The sequence below is a fragment of the Oncorhynchus mykiss genome, chromosome 14 (assembly GCF_057628025.1).
Source record: "Oncorhynchus mykiss isolate SJ-2025 chromosome 14, ASM5762802v1, whole genome shotgun sequence".
Classification (NCBI taxonomy): Eukaryota; Metazoa; Chordata; class Actinopteri; order Salmoniformes; family Salmonidae; genus Oncorhynchus; species Oncorhynchus mykiss.
In genome coordinates this window covers 13,221,087-13,240,669 of record NC_143035.1, presented here as the reverse complement: position 1 = coordinate 13,240,669, position 19,583 = coordinate 13,221,087, and the positions used below count along the sequence as shown (strand labels likewise).

The 19,583-nt window shown below is 42.9% G+C and overlaps 1 protein-coding gene and 1 pseudogene across 3 annotated transcripts; both read left to right on the top strand.

Annotated features, from left to right (window-relative positions):
• Positions 1 to 1,427: 1,427 nt before the first annotated feature.
• LOC110488824 (NADH dehydrogenase [ubiquinone] iron-sulfur protein 8, mitochondrial-like) lies at positions 1,428 to 4,069 on the top strand (annotated as a pseudogene). The gene is made up of 5 exons (XR_016486291.1): positions 1,428 to 2,008; positions 2,140 to 2,207; positions 2,441 to 2,568; positions 2,836 to 3,057; positions 3,618 to 4,069. The product of XR_016486291.1 is annotated as an NADH dehydrogenase [ubiquinone] iron-sulfur protein 8, mitochondrial-like (transcript).
• A 332-nt stretch (positions 4,070 to 4,401) lies between these two features.
• ran (RAN, member RAS oncogene family) lies at positions 4,402 to 8,949 on the top strand. Of its 2 annotated transcripts, none has more exons than XM_021561243.3 (7): positions 4,402 to 4,979; positions 5,347 to 5,413; positions 5,543 to 5,627; positions 6,058 to 6,183; positions 7,920 to 8,107; positions 8,283 to 8,453; positions 8,573 to 8,949. In XM_021561243.3, exons 2-7 carry the CDS (start codon positions 5,381 to 5,383, stop codon positions 8,615 to 8,617), a joined length of 648 nt encoding a protein of 215 aa, XP_021416918.1. In that variant the 5' UTR covers positions 4,402 to 4,979; positions 5,347 to 5,380; the 3' UTR covers positions 8,618 to 8,949. The 2 variants fall into 2 exon arrangements, with proteins under 2 accessions (XP_021416918.1, XP_090054505.1); XM_090198379.1 differs by having other exon boundaries at positions 4,408 to 4,520.
• Positions 8,950 to 19,583: the final 10,634 nt, after the last annotated feature.

Below are 19,583 nucleotides of genomic sequence, written 5' to 3'. Positions count from 1 at the left end.
GTCTTCACAAAAATGTACCTAAATCAATTTTGGAAAAAGGATTTTACTCACAAAATACGTAGGATACGTTTTATCTATAAATTCTCTTCATTATTTCTCTTCATATGACAAAGAATAAAAATAATTTGCCAATAGATCGTAGACTTGATTCATGATGATGAATGCTAGCTTTTGAAAGTAAGATGTTGACATGATCAGTCCAATCAAAGCTACTGTACATATAACGTGATTTAATGTCATTTTATCTGTGGCCAATGACATTGAGCCTTCTTTTGGAAGGGCACTTATAATATAACTCTATGGCAGGACTCAAAGGGCTGACATTTTCGGATGTCTGCTCTTACTCAGCACTTAGACTTGGCCTGTGAGGTAGTGTCCCCATGAGTGACAGAACGCTGAGCCAATCAGGAGCAATGCTTCTATTTTCTGCTGCTGGCTCGCCCCACCACCACAGCTAGGCTGAAACACCTGCATTTTGGAGCTGACTTACTCAATAAAACCAAAAAGAGACCATGTTCGTATACGGCTTTATTAATTCAATTATATACTTTTTTTTCTACATAGTTTGCAAACTGATATATGCGACACATATTAATGCAAGAATAACATGCAAAAAAAAGTGCTCTGCCCTAATTGCCCTGAATGATGGGTTGCCAATGTTTATTTAATCGTTTTTATGTCTTCACTATTATTCTACAATGTAGAAGATAGTAAAAATAAAGAAAAACCCTTGAAACAGTTGGTGTGTCCAAACTTTTGACTGGTACTGTGTGTGCAACAAAAGTTCAACATTCACCTTTTGCTACCCTTTATGTCAAGCCGTCTACGCATACAGTTTGATGCATATACCACACCGACAGGGTCATTTCATTTTGGTACACCAGCATTACATTCATTTCCAATGAAAAGCTGCGTTTGCCTTGCAGCATTGCGTTGCAGAGGCAGTTGCAGTGCATATGTTGGATTTATCGAACGTATGCGTCAAACTGTATAAGTAGACAGCTTGAAGGTGAATGTTGAACTTTCGTTGCATACATAACCAGATGATGCTGCATAATATTTCGCGTAAAACAATGTCTGTGTGATCGAGTTGTGACTGCTGCCCCTCGAGTCTGCACAGCCCAGGCACGTTGTCGGAGCAGGTGGGTTTATTTATATATATTTACAATGATTGATGCTGTTTGCAGTTATATATTACAAAGTAGTAATTTTTCATGTTTATTTCGTTTTTTAATCGGTATTCCTGTATTTCCTGATATTTACTATCAGTGCTCAGAAAATATAAGGATATACTGAGCGCCGCCTGTCGGATACTTGGGAAGTTATCTATCCGGTTTGAACAGCGATATTCAAGTGCGCAGCATGTCATTTTTATTGACCTGACCCGCTTCCCCTGTCATAGGCTACAGACCGCTCATATAGACAACCGTGCCTTATTAGACAACCGTGCCTTATTATTCAACGTTTTTTTTCTTCTATAACCGTTTTTCCTTAAGGTTTATTCATCAAATCATAGCCAGTTAATGTTATATCCACTGTGCGTGATTTACGAGGATCTGCACGCTTTTTCTTTCAACTTTTTTGCCAGTGACATTAACCATATTTATTGCTACAGTAGTAACCTATGCTGCAGGCCTGAATGTTCGTGCGGCTACAATTTTATGGCATTTATTTGTAAATTCAGTAGGATGTAAGGGCCAGATTGGGGACGGGAGATTAGGAAAGTGCAGGGTAAATCAGCTGCCTGGCAGTCTGTTCACCGCTTTACACACTCACAAATAGCGTCTGTGTTTAGGATGTGCTCACTGGAGGTCAAATAGAAGGGGGTTTTCCTGCTGCTGGACATTTGCGGTCAGAATCCAATATTTTGGTCTATTTGACTCATTTATTTTTCAACAAATGCACTTTCTCTCTCTCTTTCACTCTCTCTCTCTCTCTCTCTCTCTCCAGTTTCTTCTTTCTGTGATGTCTACTGCATTGTGTTTGCTTTACTGCTCCAGGCCAGGTAACACCAGACACCTCTAAATCTAATTGCCCTGAAGCTTCCAATGTTAGTGAATTGTGGACTTGCATTGCATCCTTATGACAGTCTGCCTTAATTTGGGGGTGATGGATACCTGTGTCACTGTCCTCTCTGTGCCTTTGGAGTCAACAGCCCTGCCTTGGTTTCGACACTTCAGCCGCAGTGTAAGGGAGAGGGATGTACAGTAAGTAACACAAATGTTGATATTTAAGAGCAATAACACAATTGATTGTGCTTCTGATTTAAGGCAGCCCCCCGCAACTCTCTGATTCAGACGGTTTGGGTTAAATGTGGAAGACACATTTCGGTAGAATGCATTCAGTTGTGCAACTGACTAGGCATCCCCCCCTTCCCTTCCCTTTCACATCATCTGCCTCTCTTCTCTCTCTCTCTCTCTTTCTCTGTCTGTCTGTGTAGAGTATGTGAATGCCAAAAAGCTGCCCCTTGATATGAGGTCAATCACTGACCGAGCTGCTCAGGCTCTCCTGTGGACCGAGCACACACACACCCACACCATAGGCCTAAATAAAATGTACATTTTTTAAATTTTATTTTGTATAGGCCCAAGTGACCCTATACACACCTACTGTACCCTATACACACACTGCCTTCAATGCCCTGATCACTATACACACTGGTACTACAAACTACTGTATATAGGCCTATATATCACCAATACTTGATTGTATGTACCTGCAGTCCACAACATTACCCAGGGTATAGATAACTTCATATACTTTACTATGGAATGCTACCCCAACCAGGTAACCCCTATAAAGCCCAGGTAAGTCCCCACCCAGGTCATTTCCTACCCTCCCGCACAGCTCAATAGAGCCCCATAGAGTTTACATTCCCTCCTCCTGTTCATTAAGTCCTCTCTCTGCTGCTTCTTGTGTCTGCCACAGGCCATTACCATTGAGGCTGAGACACGTGCAGACGGCAGCAGGAGGACCACTCGCTACGACATCGACATGACCAAGTGCATCTACTGTGGCTTCTGCCAGGAGGCCTGTCCTGTTGATACTATTGTGGAGGTAAACAGCTGACAACCCATCTTTCTTTCTTTTTTTTCAATTCAATGGACTTTATTGGCATGGGAAACATGTTTACATTGCCAAAGCAAGTGAAATAGATAATAAACAAAAGTTAAATAAATAATAAAATTGTACAGTAAACATTACACTCACAAAAGTTTCAAAGGAATAGAGACATTTCAAATGTCATATTATGGCTATGTACTGTGTTGTAATGATGTACATACAATTAAATTGCAAAAAGGAGAATAAACAAAATAAATATGGGTTGTATTTACAATGGTGTGTGTTCTTCACTGGTTGCCCTTTTCTTGTGACAACAGGTCACAAATCTTGCTGCTGTGATGGCACACTGTGGTATTTCACCTAATAGATATGGGAGTTTATTGAAATTGGATTTGTTTTCAAATTCTTTATGGGTCTCTGTAATCTGAGGGAAATATCACTCTCTCTCAGTTTGTCAAATTCTATAACAGAAAATTCAGCAGCCTATTCCAGAACTTCTGGATTATTCTAGGGCTAAGGGTTTTTGGACTTATTTCTCTCTTTATGTCCCTCAGGGTCCAAACTTTGAGTTTGCCACAGAGACCTACGAGGAGTTGCTGTACAACAAAGAGAAGCTACTGAACAATGGAGATCAGTGGGAGTTGGAGATTGCTGCCAACATACAGGCAGACTACCTCTATAGATAGACCATCGTACTGGAAAACCAACCTAACTACATATACTATGCATACCGTAAACACTAAGACAATCTAATGTCAATGAATAATACACAAACAAAGCCTTCGATCATACTTTTAACATGGAGAGCCAGTAGGCCTATTGTCAGAGGGAAAAAAAACACAAGTGTGAAAGTGCACACACAAATTGTACATTAATCATTATTTGATGACCGTATGTATACCTCATGCACATTTTGTCATTAACAAAATCTTTAAAATATTATAACTGTAGATGAAATTGTAGGTTATGTATTTGTATGAAGAAAATACATGTTTTTTGACGGCCTCTTTTTGTGTATCTTTTCATCCACTTTTGGAAGAAGTTTAAAAGGGATATCTTGGCACTGTAGATACTGTAGCTTGATTTGCACTAATGAAAAATGTATCAACCCCTACAAAAATATCCATTAATTATAATCGATATACTAATATGCATTTCCTGTTGCTGCAGGATTATTTTTCTGTTCTAGCATACTGGCTCAAATTAAGATCCTACATCTGTACCTGTATGATATCATCGGGAGTTGTAACAAAAAGCATTGTATTGCTGGCATTGGTCACATGACATGGGCGGAAACTGACTCAATTCCACGCTGAATCTCCCGCGAACGCAGCCATTTACTCTTTTTCTCTTCGTTTCAACGCTGGTGAGTCTGAACATTTTTCCTGATGTGATGCTTGTCTACATTCAAATTTTAATCATTGTGAATAAAAATTGGTTTAATCGGAGACACTAAAGTACGTTGTTGGTGTACTTATACACTCAGTTTCGTAGTTATGTTAATAGTATGCGAAGTTATTAGACAATTTTATTGATTTCCAAGCCTATGCTAGCGAACGTTAGCTACCATGTTAGTAGCGAACGTTAGCTTTGTGATAAGTGGTTCTGTTGGCGAAATGCTAGCTAACTGGATTGCGAGACTTTCCTTAATTTGTTTCTGCAATTGAAGCGAACTATGGTTATTGTCAATCCAAATAACATTTGTCTAGTTGTGTGCTTTGAGACGGAGTTTGTTGTCTAACAAACTGACGTTAGTCTTTTAGCTAAACGGGGGACAGATTTTAGCGCTGCACAGACATTGTTCCAGTCGAAACTAGAAAAGTGCGGCAGCCTCAGCCTGCTGAATCAATGGCGCACTCATCAAATGCTAACTGTTAGCTAGCCATTCTCTGCGTTGAGGATGCATGCTGTGCTAGGTACAAATAAAACTTTTATTTAGAAAGCATATATTCCTGCAATTAGGTTGTAATACTTCTGATTGTTTACACGTTTAAATATCATGTCAGATGTCTGAAAATATGCAATGTATTTGGAAGAAGTTGATAGAATTAAAACCGCCCAAAAACAAGCGTTAGCTAGCGAGGTTACTTGTTGGTTAGCTAGCAGCTAGTTCCTGGGCGCGTGCTGTTGTCTCGATATGTCGAAAGTTAGGTTGTTGTAGTTTAGCGATCCCATCATCAGAAAATAGTTAGCAAACCAGTTAACTCTGTAGATAGTTAACCCATCTACACGGGCTATGTAACTAGTTAACGTAACCATTCCGGCGCCTTGTCCTGTTTTTAGGAGAACATCAAAATCCACGACACATTTATTAACAATGGCAGAAGGCGAGCCACAGGTCCAGTTCAAGGTGAGGGCTATTACTTATATCTCAGACGTCAACGGTTTTAGAGCGTGAAATTGGATTATATGTTTGGTCATGAGTAGTTAGCTGCTGTTTTCACCTATGTTTCAACTTCTATCCCTCTTCCTCTCTCAGCTTGTGTTGGTTGGCGATGGAGGAACGGGAAAGACTACTTTCGTCAAAAGACATTTGACGGGAGAGTTTGAGAAGAAATATGTTGGTAAGTCACTCCCATCGGCATGTAATTACTTAAACAACAACACACCGTTTTTAAAGCGAGAACACAGCCACATGGGATGATAAATGGGTGTTAGGCCTCTGCACACAGCCTGTAATAGTAGAATGCTTAATCAGAATTTGTCATTGGGAGGGGGCCGTGTTGGCAGATTCAACTGTCAGAATGCAGAGGCCTCCAATATGAGAGGATACATGGAGGCACCAGATGGCAATGTGCAGCAAGGGTGTGACACTGAATGAAACAAACAGCCACCATTCTAGCATCTTCTAATCTCGGCAGTTTTACTAAACTGTCTTCCTCCTCTCACCATTTCTCCTTTGCACCCCACCTTTCTCTCCCTTATTTCTTGCTATCTCTCCCGTCTTTTCTCCTTTTGGGTTTCCCCTCTATTCTCCCCTTTCCTTCCTTCTAGCCACTCTGGGAGTGGAGGTGCACCCGCTGGTCTTCCACACTAACAGAGGGGCCATCAAATACAACGTGTGGGACACAGCCGGGCAGGAGAAGTTTGGAGGGCTCCGAGACGGCTACTACATCCAAGGTATGGTATAAAACGGTACTTATTAGCTTATTCTAGAGTTTTTCATGACTAGGAGGAATAACTCTAACTCTAGTTACTAAAAATAACTCCCTGCTCAACAAAAAATACTTGGATACAGAGCTTTGTATGGAAGGTCACTGGCCAGTTCTTACAACCAGGAACTAATGAATGACAATAGTTCATAATGGGTAACCACTAGAGGTCGACCGAATATGATTTTTCGATACCGATTATTGGAGGAACAAAAAAAGCATATACCGACTAATCAGTCTTTTTAAATATGATTTATTATTATTTTTTGTGTGTAATGACAGTTACAACAATACTGAATAAAATCAATTACAAACGTACTTAAATAAAATCAATTTAGTCTCAAATAATGGAACGTGTTCAATTTGGTTAAAATAATGCAAAAACAGTGTTGGAGAAGAAAGTAAAAGTGCAATATGCCATGTAAAAAAGCTCAAGTTTAAGTTCCTTGCTCAGAACATATGAAAGCTGGTGGTTCCTTTTAACATAAGTCTTCAATATTCCCAGTTAAAGAAGTTTTAGGTTGTAGTTATAGGACTATTTCTCTCTACCATTTGTATTTCATAGACTATTGGATGTTCTTATAGGCACTTACGTATTGCCAGCCTAATCTTGGGAGTTGATGGACTTGAAGTCATAAACAGAGCTGTGCTTCAAGCATTGCGAAGAGCTGCTGGCAAATGCAGGAACGTGCTGATTGAATGAATGCTAACGATCCTGCTGCTGCCAACCACCGCTCAGTCAGACTGCTCTATCAAATATCAAATCAGACTTAATTATAATAAACACAGAAATACATGCCATAAGTCACTAATGGTCAAACCCGGAAATGTATAATAATTTAAAAAGTTTATTATTTTGGTGAAACACGGAGCCGTTCCATATTTTATTGAACGGGTGGCAACCCAAAGTCTAAATATTTCTGTTACATTGCACATCCTTCAATGTTATGTCATAATTATGTAACAGTAACAACATTTAATCCGTACCCTCGCCCATACCCGGGCGCGAACCAGGGACCCTCTGCACACATCAACAGTCACCCTCGAAGCGTTGTTACCATCGCTCCACAAAAGCCGCGGCCCTTGCAGAGCAAGGGGAACCACTACTTCAAGGTCTCAAAGCGAGTGACGTCGCCGATTGAAATGCGATTAGCGCGCACCACCGCTAACTAGCTAGCCATTTCACATCCGTTACAATTATGTAAAATTCTGGCAAATTAATTCATCTTTGTTAGGAAGAAATGGTCTTCACACAGTTCGCAACGAGAAGTGACACAATTTCAGGCATTTTGATTATATGCAACGCAGGACAAGCTAGTTAAACAAGTAATATCACCAACATATGTAGTTTGATTGTTTTTCATATAAGCTTAATGCTAGCAAGCAACTTACCATGGCTCCTCGCTGCCTGCACTTGCATAACAGGTGGTTAGCCTGCCACGCAGTCTCCTCGTGGACTGCAATATAATCGGCGTCCAAAAATGCTGATTATCGATTTGAGAACTTGAAATCGGCCCTAATTAATTGGCCATTCCGATTAATCGGTGGATCTCTAGTAACCACTTCCCCCTCTAAGGATGCTGTGTTGAGAAGATTCATGTTGTGACTCTCCCTCTCTACATCCTTCTCTCGCTTTCTTTGACTCTTCACTCCATCTGCTTTTCTCTCCACTCCTACTTTGTACTCTCACTTTCCACTCTCCAGCCCAGTGTGCGATCATCATGTTTGATGTCACGTCTCGAGTCACCTACAAGAACGTACCCAACTGGCATCGTGACCTGGTGCGTGTCTGTGAGAACATTCCCATAGTCCTCTGCGGCAACAAGGTGGACATCAAAGACCGTAAAGTCAAAGCCAAGAGCATCGTATTCCATCGCAAGAAGAACCTCCAGGTAATTATTACACACTTTATTACAGTAGACTGTTCTTATGCAGCGTGTTTCTGTGCAAACTGAAAGACTAGCCCTGATGGAAATAATGGGTAAACAAGCAACATTTGTGACTGTGTGCACCACTGCAAGGTGATGATAATCCTCTCTTCTCATTCTCTCACCCCCTCTCTCTCAGTACTATGACATCTCTGCTAAGAGTAATTACAACTTTGAGAAGCCCTTCCTGTGGCTAGCACGGAAGCTGATTGGAGACCCCAACCTGGAGTTTGTGGCCATGCCCGCCCTCGCCCCCCCAGAGATCCTCATGGACCCCTCCCTCGCTGCGCAGTACGAGCACGACCTCAAAGTGAGTAGAACCATAGTGGCCCAGCACGGGTATATGGACTGCATAGAGACCAAACTAAAATATTATCAGATGAAATTGGATCAGATCGTCATAAGTTATTCACTTTCTCCGCCCTCCAGGTTGCATCAGAAACAGCGCTCCCAGATGAAGATGATGACCTTTAACCTGTTACCTATGACCCCCCCTACCCCCGCGTGGCAGGAAGTTGTCTGAGTTTGGCCCCTTTACTGTAAAATCCCGTTGCAGATTTATTTTTGAACTCTATTTTTTTGTTTTGCTTGTGTTTTAAAACGGAAAGAAATACAAACATGGTGAAGTCGTGTGGTTCTCTAGTTTCACTGTAAGACACACCGCCCTAGTGTTGGCATGGCAATGTTACTCACCATCATCAAGCACCATCCTCTGCCCTTCCCCGGCACACACGCTGGGCTAAGGCCGACTGACCGGAAGCACTTGGGGGGGGAATAAACTTTGAATAAAAACATTCTCAATATAACATGCAGTTGTGATTCATTGTTTTGCTAAATGTTTTAACGTGTGGCTAAGGGGTAGACGTTAGGCACGGTAGGCGCAAATCTTAAGTAGCTGATAAGAGGCCAGGGTTGGGGTCAATTCCATTTTAAAGTCAGTGAGTAAATTACTGCAGGTTCCTTCATAAATGACTTACCAATTAGACTGGAGAATTAAGCGATTTGATGCAAGACCGGTCTAAATCCTTTTCTTTCACAGGGACCCCCTCATGTTCCCTTGTCTTAATCCTACGGTGAATGATAATAGCAAGGACTAGTAATCAACATTTTAAAATGGATATGCACTTTTCATTATTTTGACCTCCACATAATTGGAAGAAGTGTAAACGGAGCCTAAACTGGGGCTGTGAAGATTGTATGGAATTATGGGTAACTAACTGGTCATTGTCATGCAAATAACCAGTTGTCATAATTGCCATTTTAAAAAAGTTTGCTTGTATTCATTAGGCGCCGTCTTTCCAAGATGCATTGCAACTACGACATACCTAATTAATACAGTGCATTCTGAAAGTATTCAGACCCATTGACTTAGAATTTTGTTAAAGCCTAATTCTAAAATGAATAAAAGTTTTCCACTCAATCTAGACAATACCCCATAATGACAGAACAAAAACAGGTTTTAGAAATGTTAAATGTATATCACATTTAAGTATTCAGACCCTTTACTCAGTAATTTATTGAAGCAGCTATTACATCCTCAGGTCTTGGGTATGACCCTACAAGCTTGGTGCAATTTGAGGAGTTGATCCCATTCTCTTCAGGTTGGATGGGGAGTGTCGCTGCACAGCTATTTTTAGGTCTCCAGAGATGTTTGCTTGGGTACAAGTCTGGGCTCTGGCTGGGCCACTCAAGGACACTTGTTCCAATGCCACTCCTGCGTTGTCTTGGCTGTGTGCTTAGGGTCGTTGTCCTGTTGAAAGGTGAACTTTCGCCCCAGTCTGAGGTCCTGAGCACTCTGGAACAGGTTTTCATCAAGGATCTTTCTACTTTGCTCTGTTCATCTTTCTCTTGATCCTGACTAGTCTCCCAGTCTGCCGCTGAAAAAAAATCCCCACAGCATGATGCTGCCACCATGAGAATAAACCCTCAAAGCTGCCTATGTCCCTTAATGTTGTTGTGGTTGTTACTGAAAAGGAGCACATGGCTGAGCTCTAATCACCACTTCATAAAGTCAGGATTCCTATTTGACTGCCATGCCTCCTTGCCCATCCAGTATTTCCTCATCTCCCAAGTCTTCTAATATGACTATCCCTGATGCTCCTCCCTCTCCCCCGTTACCCCTCTACAAAGGTTCTCCCTGAAGGTGGTCACTGAGTCCAAGGTGCTAAAGGAGCTCAAACTTGACACCAAAAAACATCTGGTTTAGATCCTTTATTCTTTATGGTTGCTGTCCCTCATCGCCAAGCCTGTCTCTCCTCTCTGGGGAGGTTCCCATTGCTTGGAAGGCAGCCTCGGTGCGTCCTTGCTATTTTAAAGAGGAAGATCAAGCTGATCCTAACTGTTCTAGGCCTATTTCTATTTTGCCCTGTTTATCAAAAGTGTTGGAAAACTTGTCAATAATTATCTGACTGACTTTCTTGATGTCTATAGTATTCTCTCGGGTATGCAATCTGGTTTCCGCTCAGGTTATGGATGTGTCACTGCAACCTTAAAGGTGCTCAATGATGTCACCATCGCCCTTGATTTTAAGCAGTGTTGTGCTGCAATTTTTGACTTGGCCGAAGCTTTTGATACTGTAGAACATTCCATTATTGTGAGCCGGCTAAGGAGTATTGGTGGCTGAGGGGTCTTTGGCCCTGTACAACACAGCTTTGGTGACATCCCAGTCTCTCAACCTATTATTGGGTATTATCAAATTTTTAGGGAATGTGCAATTGGCATGCTGACTGCAGGAAGGTCCAGCAGAGCTGCTTTTTAAATTTAAACTTTATTTAATTAGCCAAGTAAGTTAAGAACTAATTCTTATATACAATGACGGCCTACACCAGCCAGAACAAGGAAGACGCTGGGACAATTGTACGCTGCCTTATGGGAATCCCAATCACGGCCGGTTGTCATACAGCCTGGCACACTGTTGCCGGAGATTTTTATGTTTATTTCTCTACCATAAGCTGTTGTTTTAGAGAATTTGGCAGTATGTCCAACCGGCCTCACAACTGTAGCCCACGTGTTACCACACCAGCCCAAGACCTCACCATCCAGCTTCTACACCTGCGAGATCACCTGAGACCAGCCACACGGACAGCTGATGAAACTGTGGGCTTGCACAAGCAAAGAACTGTCAGAAATGTCTCAGGGAAGCTCCTCTGTGTTCTCGCCGTACTCACCAGGGTCTTGACCTGACTGCAGTTCGGCGTCATAACTGACTTCAGTGGGCATATGCTCACCTTCGATGGCTACTGACACACTGGAGAAGTGTGCTCTTCACTGATGAATCCTGGTTTCAACTGTACCGGGCAGATGGCATTGTGTGGGCGAGCGAATTGCTGATGTCAACGTTGTGAACAGAGTGCCCCATGGTGGTGGTGGGGTTATGGTATGGGCAGGCATAAGCTATGGACAATGAAGACAATTGCATTTTATCGATGACAATTTGAATGCACAAAGATAGTGACATGATCCTGAGGCCCATTGTCGTGCCATTCATCCGCCACCATCACCTCATGTTTCAACATGATAATGCATGACCCCATGTTGCAAGGATCTGTACGCAATTCCTGGAAGCTGAAAATGTCCCATTTCTTCCATGGCCTGCATACTCACCAGACATTTCACCCATTGAGCATTTTTGGGATGCTCTGGATCAGTGTGTAGGACAGCATATTCCAGTTCCTGCAAATATCCAGCGACTTCGCAAAGCCACTGAAGAGGAGTGGGACAACATTCCACAGGCCACAATCAACAGCCTGATCAACTCTGCGAAGGAGGTGTCGCGCTGCATGAGGCAAATGGTGGTCACACCAGATACTGACTGGCTTTCTGATCCACGCCCCTACCTTTATTTTAAGTTATCTGTGACCAACAGATGTATATCTGTATTCACAGTCATGTGATATCGATAGATTAGGGCCTAATGAATATATTTCAATTGACTGATTTCCTTATGTGAACTGTAACTAAAATCTATGAAATTGTTGCATGTATGATAATGGCGCCGGAGGGGATGGCTGCCGTTTTACGGGCTCCTAACCAATTGTGCTATTTTGTGTGTATTTTCACATTGTTTTAACATATTTTGCACGTAATGTCGATGCTACCGTCTCTAATGACGAGAAAGAGCTCATGGATATCAGAACAGTGATTACTCATCTCGGACTGGACAAAGATTTTTTCTTTAATGAGTCTGACGCGAAGGATATAATGTTGCTCCCAGACAAGGCCCAAATCCCCGTCATTCGCATGAAGAAAATGCAGGGGGCAGAGATCAGGGTGCCTTGTGAGAATCACTAGAGAATAAACTGGATGAGATCCATTCGAGACTATTCAACTAATGGGATATTAAAAACTGTAATATCTTATATTCCACTGTGTCGTGGCTGAACGACAACACGGATAATAAACAGTTAGCTGGATTTTCCGTGCATCAGCTGGACAGAACAGCTACATCCGGTAAGACGAGGGGTGGGGGTGTGTGTCTATTTGTCAATAACAGCTGGTATACGATGTCTAATATTAAGGTAGTCTCAAGGTATTGCGGTAGAGTAAATCATGATAAGCTGTAGACCACACTATCTACCAAGAGAGTTCTCATCTAGATTTTTCGTGGCCGTCTCTTTACCACCACAAACCGACGCTGGTACTAAGATCGCACCCAACGAGCTATATAAGGTCATAAGCGTGCTTAGTTCGCTGTTCACCCACGACTGCGTGGACAAGCACGACTCCAACACCATCATTAAGTTTGCTGACGACACAATGGTGGTAGGCCTGATCACCGACAACGATGAGACAGCCTATAGGGAGGAGGTCAGAGACCTGGCAGTGTGGTGCCAGGACGACAAACTCTCCCTCAACGTGAGCAATACAAAGGAGATTATAATGGACTACAGGAAAAGGAGGGCCGAACACGCCCCCATTCACATCGACAGGGAAGTAGTGGAGAGGGTTGAGGGTTTCAAGTTCCTTGGTGTCCACATCACCAACGAACTATCATGGTCCAAACACACCAAGAAAGTCGCGAAGAGGGCACGACAATGCCTTTTCCCCCTCAGGAGACTGAAAACATTTGGCATGGGTCCCGAGATCCTAAAAAAATTCAACAGCTGCACCATTGAGAGCACCCTGACCGGTTGCATCATCGCCGTTTATGGCATCCGACCGTATGGCGCTACAGAGGGTAGTGCGTACAGCCCAGTACATCACTGGGGCCAAGCTTCCTGCCATCCAGGACCTACAGTGCCTTGCGAAAGTATTCGGCCCCCTTGAACTTTGCAACCTTTTGCCACATTTCAGGCTTCAAACATAAAGATATAAAACTGTATTTTTTTGTGAAGAATCAACAACAAGTGGGACACAATCATGAAGTGGAACGACATTTATTGGATATTTCAAACTTTTTTAACAAATCAAAAACTGAAAATACTTTGTAGCGCCACCTTTTGCTGCGATTACAGCTGTAAGTTGCTTGGGGTATGTCTCTATCAGTTTTGCACATCGAGAGACTGACATTTTTTCCCATTCCTCCTTGCAAAACAGCTCGAGCTCAGTTTGGTTGGATGGAGAGCATTTGTGAACAGCAGTTTTCAGTTCTTTCCACAGATTCTCGATTGGATTCAGGTCTGGACTTTGACTTGGCCATTCTAACACCTGGATATGTTTATTTTTGAACCATTTCATTGTAGATTTTGCTTTATGTTTTGGATCATTGTCTTGTTGGAAGACAAATCTCCGTCCCAGTCTCAGGTCTTTTGCAGACTCCATCAGGTTTTCTTCCAGAATGGTCCTGTATTTGGCTCCATCCATCTTCCCATCAATTTTAACCATCTTCCCTGTCCCTGCTGAAGAAAAGCAGGCTCAAACCATGATGCTGCCACCACCATGTTTGACAGTCGGGATGGTGTGTTAAGGGTGATGAGCTGTGTTGCTTTTACGCCAAACATAACATTTTGTATTGTTGCCAAAAAGTTCAATTTTGGTTTCATCTGACCAGAGCACCTTCTTCCACATGTTTGGTGTGTCTCCCAGGTGGCTTGTGGCAAACTTTAAATGACACTTTTTATGGATATCTTTAAGAAATGGCTTTCTTCTTGCCACTCTTCCATAAAGGCCAGATTTGTGCAATATACGACTGATTGTTGTCCTATGGACAGAGTCTCCCACCTCAGCTGTAGATCTCTGCAGTTCATCCAGAGTGATCATGGGCCTCTTGGCTGCATCTCTGATCAGTCTTCTCCTTGTATGAGCTGAAAGTTTAGAGGGACGGCCAGGTCTTGGTAGATTTGCAGTGGTCTGATACTCCTGCCATTTCAATATTATCGCTTGCACAGTGCTCCTTGGGATGTTTAAAGCTTGGGAAATCTTTTTGTATCCAAATCCGGCTTTAAACTTCTTCACAACAGTATCTCTGACCTGCCTGGTGTGTTCCTTGTTCTTCATGATGCTCTCTGCGCTTTTAACGGACCTCTGAGACTATCACAGTGCAGCTGCATTTATACGGAGACTTGATTACACACAGGTGGATTGTATTTATCATCATTAGTCATTTAGGTCAACATTGGATCATTCAGAGATCCTCACTGAACTTCTGGAGAGAGTTTGCTGCACTGAAAGTAAAGGGGCTGAATAATTTTGCACGCCCAATTTTTCAGTTTTTGATTTGTTAAAAAAGTTTGAAATATCCAATAAATGTCGTTCCACTTCATGATTGTGACCCACTTGTTGTTGATTCTTCACAAAAAAATACAGTTTTATATCTTTATGTTTGAAGCCTGAAATGTGGCAAAAGGTCGCAAAGTTCAAGGGGGCCGAATACTTTCGCAAGGCACTGTATATACTAGATGGTGTCAGAGAAAGGCCCAAAAAATTGGCATTGAGTCCAGTCACCCAAGTCATAGACTTTTCTCTCTGCTACCGCACAGCAAGCGGGAACCAGTGTCAATTCTAGGTCCAAAAGGCTACTTAACAGCTTCTACCCCCAAGCCATAAGACTGCTGAACAATTAATCAAATGGCCATCCGGACTATTTGCAATGACACCCCCCATTGTTTTTTCACTGCTGCTACTCTCTGTTTATTATCTATGCATAGTCACTTTACCCCTACGTACATGTACAAATTACCTTGACTAACATGTATCCCCGCACATTGACTCGGTACTCGGTATATTTTTGTTCAGTGTAAATATATATATATTTCTTTCCCATGCAGTGCCACCACAGACCCCTAGGGGACCGTGGCCCCTCGGTTGAATATCCCTGATCTAAGAAATACTGTATACTGATGTACAAGTCCTAGTGGGAATATCTACCATCTGGTAAGATAAAGCTAAGGATAAAAGCAGGTGAACTAAAACATTTTACTAGGAATGTCAGTTAAGAACAAATTCTTTTTTCAACCTAGGAACAGTGGGTTAACTGCCTTGTTCAGGGGCAGAAAGACATATGTTTACCTTGTCAGCTCGGGGATTCGATCTAGCAACCTTTTGGTTACTAGTCCAACGCTCTAACCACTAGGCTACCTGCCACCCCTATTGTATTAAATGGTGCTACTCAAACATGTGAGGACATTTAGCACATCCAGTTTGCGGAGGATGGCTGCATTGCAGACTCCTGGCAGGTCTTTCTTGAGACACCCTGTATGAGGTGCTAGTGCTACTACCAACACAGGCCTGAAGCTGTGTTGTCGCCACACAACTATATTAGGTTGCAGTTTGTCTCAAAGACCACCTAGTGTCAGCCTTGTTGCGTCTCAGAGTAATCAACATATGTAACTATCCCCACAAGGCTCTGAGTGTGGATATATGAACAAAAATATAAATGTAACAATTTCAAAGATGTTACTGAGTTACAGTTCATACAGTTACAGTTATAAGGAAATCAGTCAATTGAAATATATTCATTAGGCCCTAATCTATGGCTTTCACGACTGGGAATACAGATATTAATCTGTTGGTCACAGAAATCTGATGCATGACCCTACAGAAAGGTAGGGGCGTGCATCAGATAACCAGTCAGTATCTGGTGGGACCACCATTTGCCTCATGGAGCGTGACACATCTCATTCGCATAGAGTTGATCAGGCTGTTGATTGTGGCCTGTAGAATGCTGTCCCGCTCTTCTTCTGCTGTGTGAAGTTGCTGGATATTGGCGGGAACTGGAACATGCTGTCGCACACATAGATCCAGAGCATTCTAAACATGCTCAAGGGTTGACATGTCTGGTGAGTATGCAGGCCATTGAAGCACTAGGACATTTTCAGCTTCCATGAATTGTGTACAGATCCTGACGACATGGGGCTGTGCATTATCATGCTGAAAAATTAGGTGATGGCGGCAGAAATGGCACGACAATGGGCCTCAGGATCTCGTCACGTTATCTCTGTGCATTCAAGTTGCCCATACCATAACCCCACTGCACCAGGGGCACGCTCTTTGCAACGTTGACATCAGCAAACCACTCGCCCACTTAACGCAATACATGAAGTCTGCCACCTGCACGGTACAGTTGATACTCGACTTCATCTGTGAAGAGCACACTTCTCCAGCGTGCCAGTGGCCATTGAAGATGACTATTTGCCCACTGAAGTCAGTTTTGAGGCCGAACTGCAGTCAGGTTAAGACCCTGGTGAGGACAATGAGCACACAGATGGTTTTGGACAGTTTGTGCCAAAATTCTTAGGTTGTGCAAACCCACCGATTCATCAGCTGTCTGGGTGACTCGTCTCAGACCATCCCGCAGGTGAAGAAGCTGAATATAGAGTGCCTGGGCTGGCGTGGTTATCAAGGTCTGCGATTGTGAGGACGGTTGAACGTACTGCCAAATTGGAGGCGGCTTATGATAGAGAAATTCAAATTAAATTCTCTGGCAACACCTCTGGTGGACATTCCTGCAGTCAGCATGCCAATTGCAAACTTTCTCAAAACTTGAGACATCTGTGGCATTGTGTTGTGTGACAACATTTGACAGAGGCCTGATATTGTCCCCAGAAGAAGGTGCACCTGTGTAATGCTGTTTAATCAGCTTCTTGATATGCCACACCTGTCAGGTGGATGAAAAAATGCTCACCTAACAGGGATGTAAATTATCTTGTGCACAACATTTTAGAGAAATGTGCGTATGGAACATTTCTGGGACCTTTTATTTCAGCTCATGAAACATGGGACCAACACTTTAAATGTTACGTTTATATTTTTGTTCAGTATATATACACTGCTCAAAAAAATAAAGGGAACACTTAAATAACACAACGTAACTCCAAGTCAATCACACTTCTGTGAAATCAAACTGTCCACTTAGGAAGCAACACTGATTAACAATACATTTCACATGCTGTTGTGCAAATGGAATAGACAACAGGTGGAAATTCTAGGCAATTAGCAAGACACCCCCAATAAAGGAGTGGTTCAGCAGGTGGTGACCACAGACCACTTCTTAGTTCCTATGCTTCCTGGCTGATGTTTTGGTCACTTTTGAATGCTGGCGGTGCTTTCACTCTAGTGGTGGCATGAGACGGAGTCTACAACCCACACAAGTGGCTCAGGTAGTGCAGCTCATCCAGGATGGCACATCAAGGCGAGCTGTGGCAAGAAGGTTTGCTGTGTCTGTCAGCGTAGTGTCCAGAGCATGGAGGCGCTACCAGGAGACAGGCCAGTACATCAGGAGACGTGGAGGAGGCCATAGGATGGCAACAACCCAGCAGCAGCACCGCTACCTCCACCTTTGTGCAATGAGGAGCAGGAGGAGCACTGCCAGAGCCCTGCAAAATGACCTCCAGACACATGTGCCTGTGTCTGCTCAAATGGTCAGAAACAGACTCCATGAGGGTGGTATGAGGGCCTGACGTCCACAGGTGGGGGTTGTGCTTACAGCCCAACACCGTGCAGGATGTTTGGCATTTGCCAGAGAACACCAAGATTGGCAAATTCGCCACTGGCGTCCTGTGCTTTTCACAGATGAAAGCAGGTTCACACTGAGCACATGTGACAGACGTGACAGTCTGGAGACGCCGTGGAGAACGTTCTGCTGCCTGCAACATCCTCCAGCATGACCGGTTTGGCGGTGGGTCAGTCATGGTGTGGGGTGGCATTTCTTTGGGGGGCCGCACAGCCCTCCATGTGCTCGCCAGAGGTAGCCTGACTGCCATTAGGTACTGAGATGAGATCCTCAGACCCCTTGTGAGACCATATGCTGGTGCGGTTGGCCCTGGGTTCCTCATAATGCAAGACAATGCTAGACCTCATGTGGCTGGAGTGTCTCAGCAGTTCTGCAAGAGGAAGGCATTGATGCTATGGATTGGCCCTCCCGTTCCCCAGACCTGAATCCAATTGAGCACATCTGGGACATCATGTCTCGCTCCATCCACCAATGCGACGTTGCACCACAGACTGTCCAGGAGTTGGCGGATGCTTTAGTCCAGGTCTGGGAGGAGATCACTCAGGAGACCATCCGCCACTTCATCAGGAGCATGCCCAGGCGTTGTAGGGAGGTCATCACGTGGAGGCCACACACACTACTGAGCCTCATTTTGACTTGTTTTAAGGACATTACATCAAAGTTGGATCAGCCTGTAGTGTGGTTTTCCACTTTAATTTTGAGTGTGACTCCAAATCCAGACCTCCATGGGTTGATACATTTGATTTCCATTGATAATTTTTGTGTGATTTTGTTGTCAGCACATTCAACTATTTAAAGAAAAAAGTATTTAATAAGAAAATTTCATTAATTCAGATCTAGGATGTGTTATTTTATTGTTCCCTTTATTTTTTTGAGCAGTGTATATACAGTTCCACTCAAAAGTTTGGACACACCTACTCATTCAAGACTATTTTCCACATTGTAAAATAATAGTGAAGACATCAAAACTATGTAACAACACATATGGAATTATGTAGTAACCCAAAAAGTGTTAGAACAAACCAAAATATATTATATATTTGAGATTCTTCAAAGTAGCCACCCTTTGCCTTGATGACAGCTTTGCACACTCTTGGCATTCTCTCAACCAGCTTTCTTTCATTCTTAATGTGTTTGAGCATTAGTTGTGTTGTGACAAGGTAGGGGGGTATACAGTAGATAGCCCCATTTGGTTAAATATTATGGCAAGAACAGCTCAAATAAGCAAAGAGAAACAACAGTCCATCATTACTTTAAGACATTAATGTCAGTCAATACGGAACATTTCAAGAACTTTGAAAGTTTCTTCAAGTGCAGTTGCAAAAACCATCAAGCACTATGATGAAACTGGCTCTCATGAGGACCGCCACAGGAGAGGAAGACCCAGAGTTACCTCTGCTGCAGAAAATAAGTTCATTAGAGTTACCAACCTCAGAAATTGCAGCCCAAATAAATGCTTCAGAGTTCAAGAAACAGACACATCCCAACATCATGTGAATCAGGCCTTCGTGTTCAAATTGCAGCAAAGAAACCACTACTAAAGGACACCAA

Excerpts from the sequence above, each read along its gene's own strand:
- ran (XM_021561243.3), top strand. The coding sequence starts at position 5,381 with ATGGCAGAAGGCGAGCCACAGGTCCAGTTCAAG. Across the intron at positions 5,628-6,057 it reads GTTTGAGAAGAAATATGTTG|CCACTCTGGGAGTGGAGGTG; the intron begins GTAAGTCACTCC and ends CCTTCCTTCTAG. Across the intron at positions 8,108-8,282 it reads ATCGCAAGAAGAACCTCCAG|TACTATGACATCTCTGCTAA; the intron begins GTAATTATTACA and ends CCTCTCTCTCAG.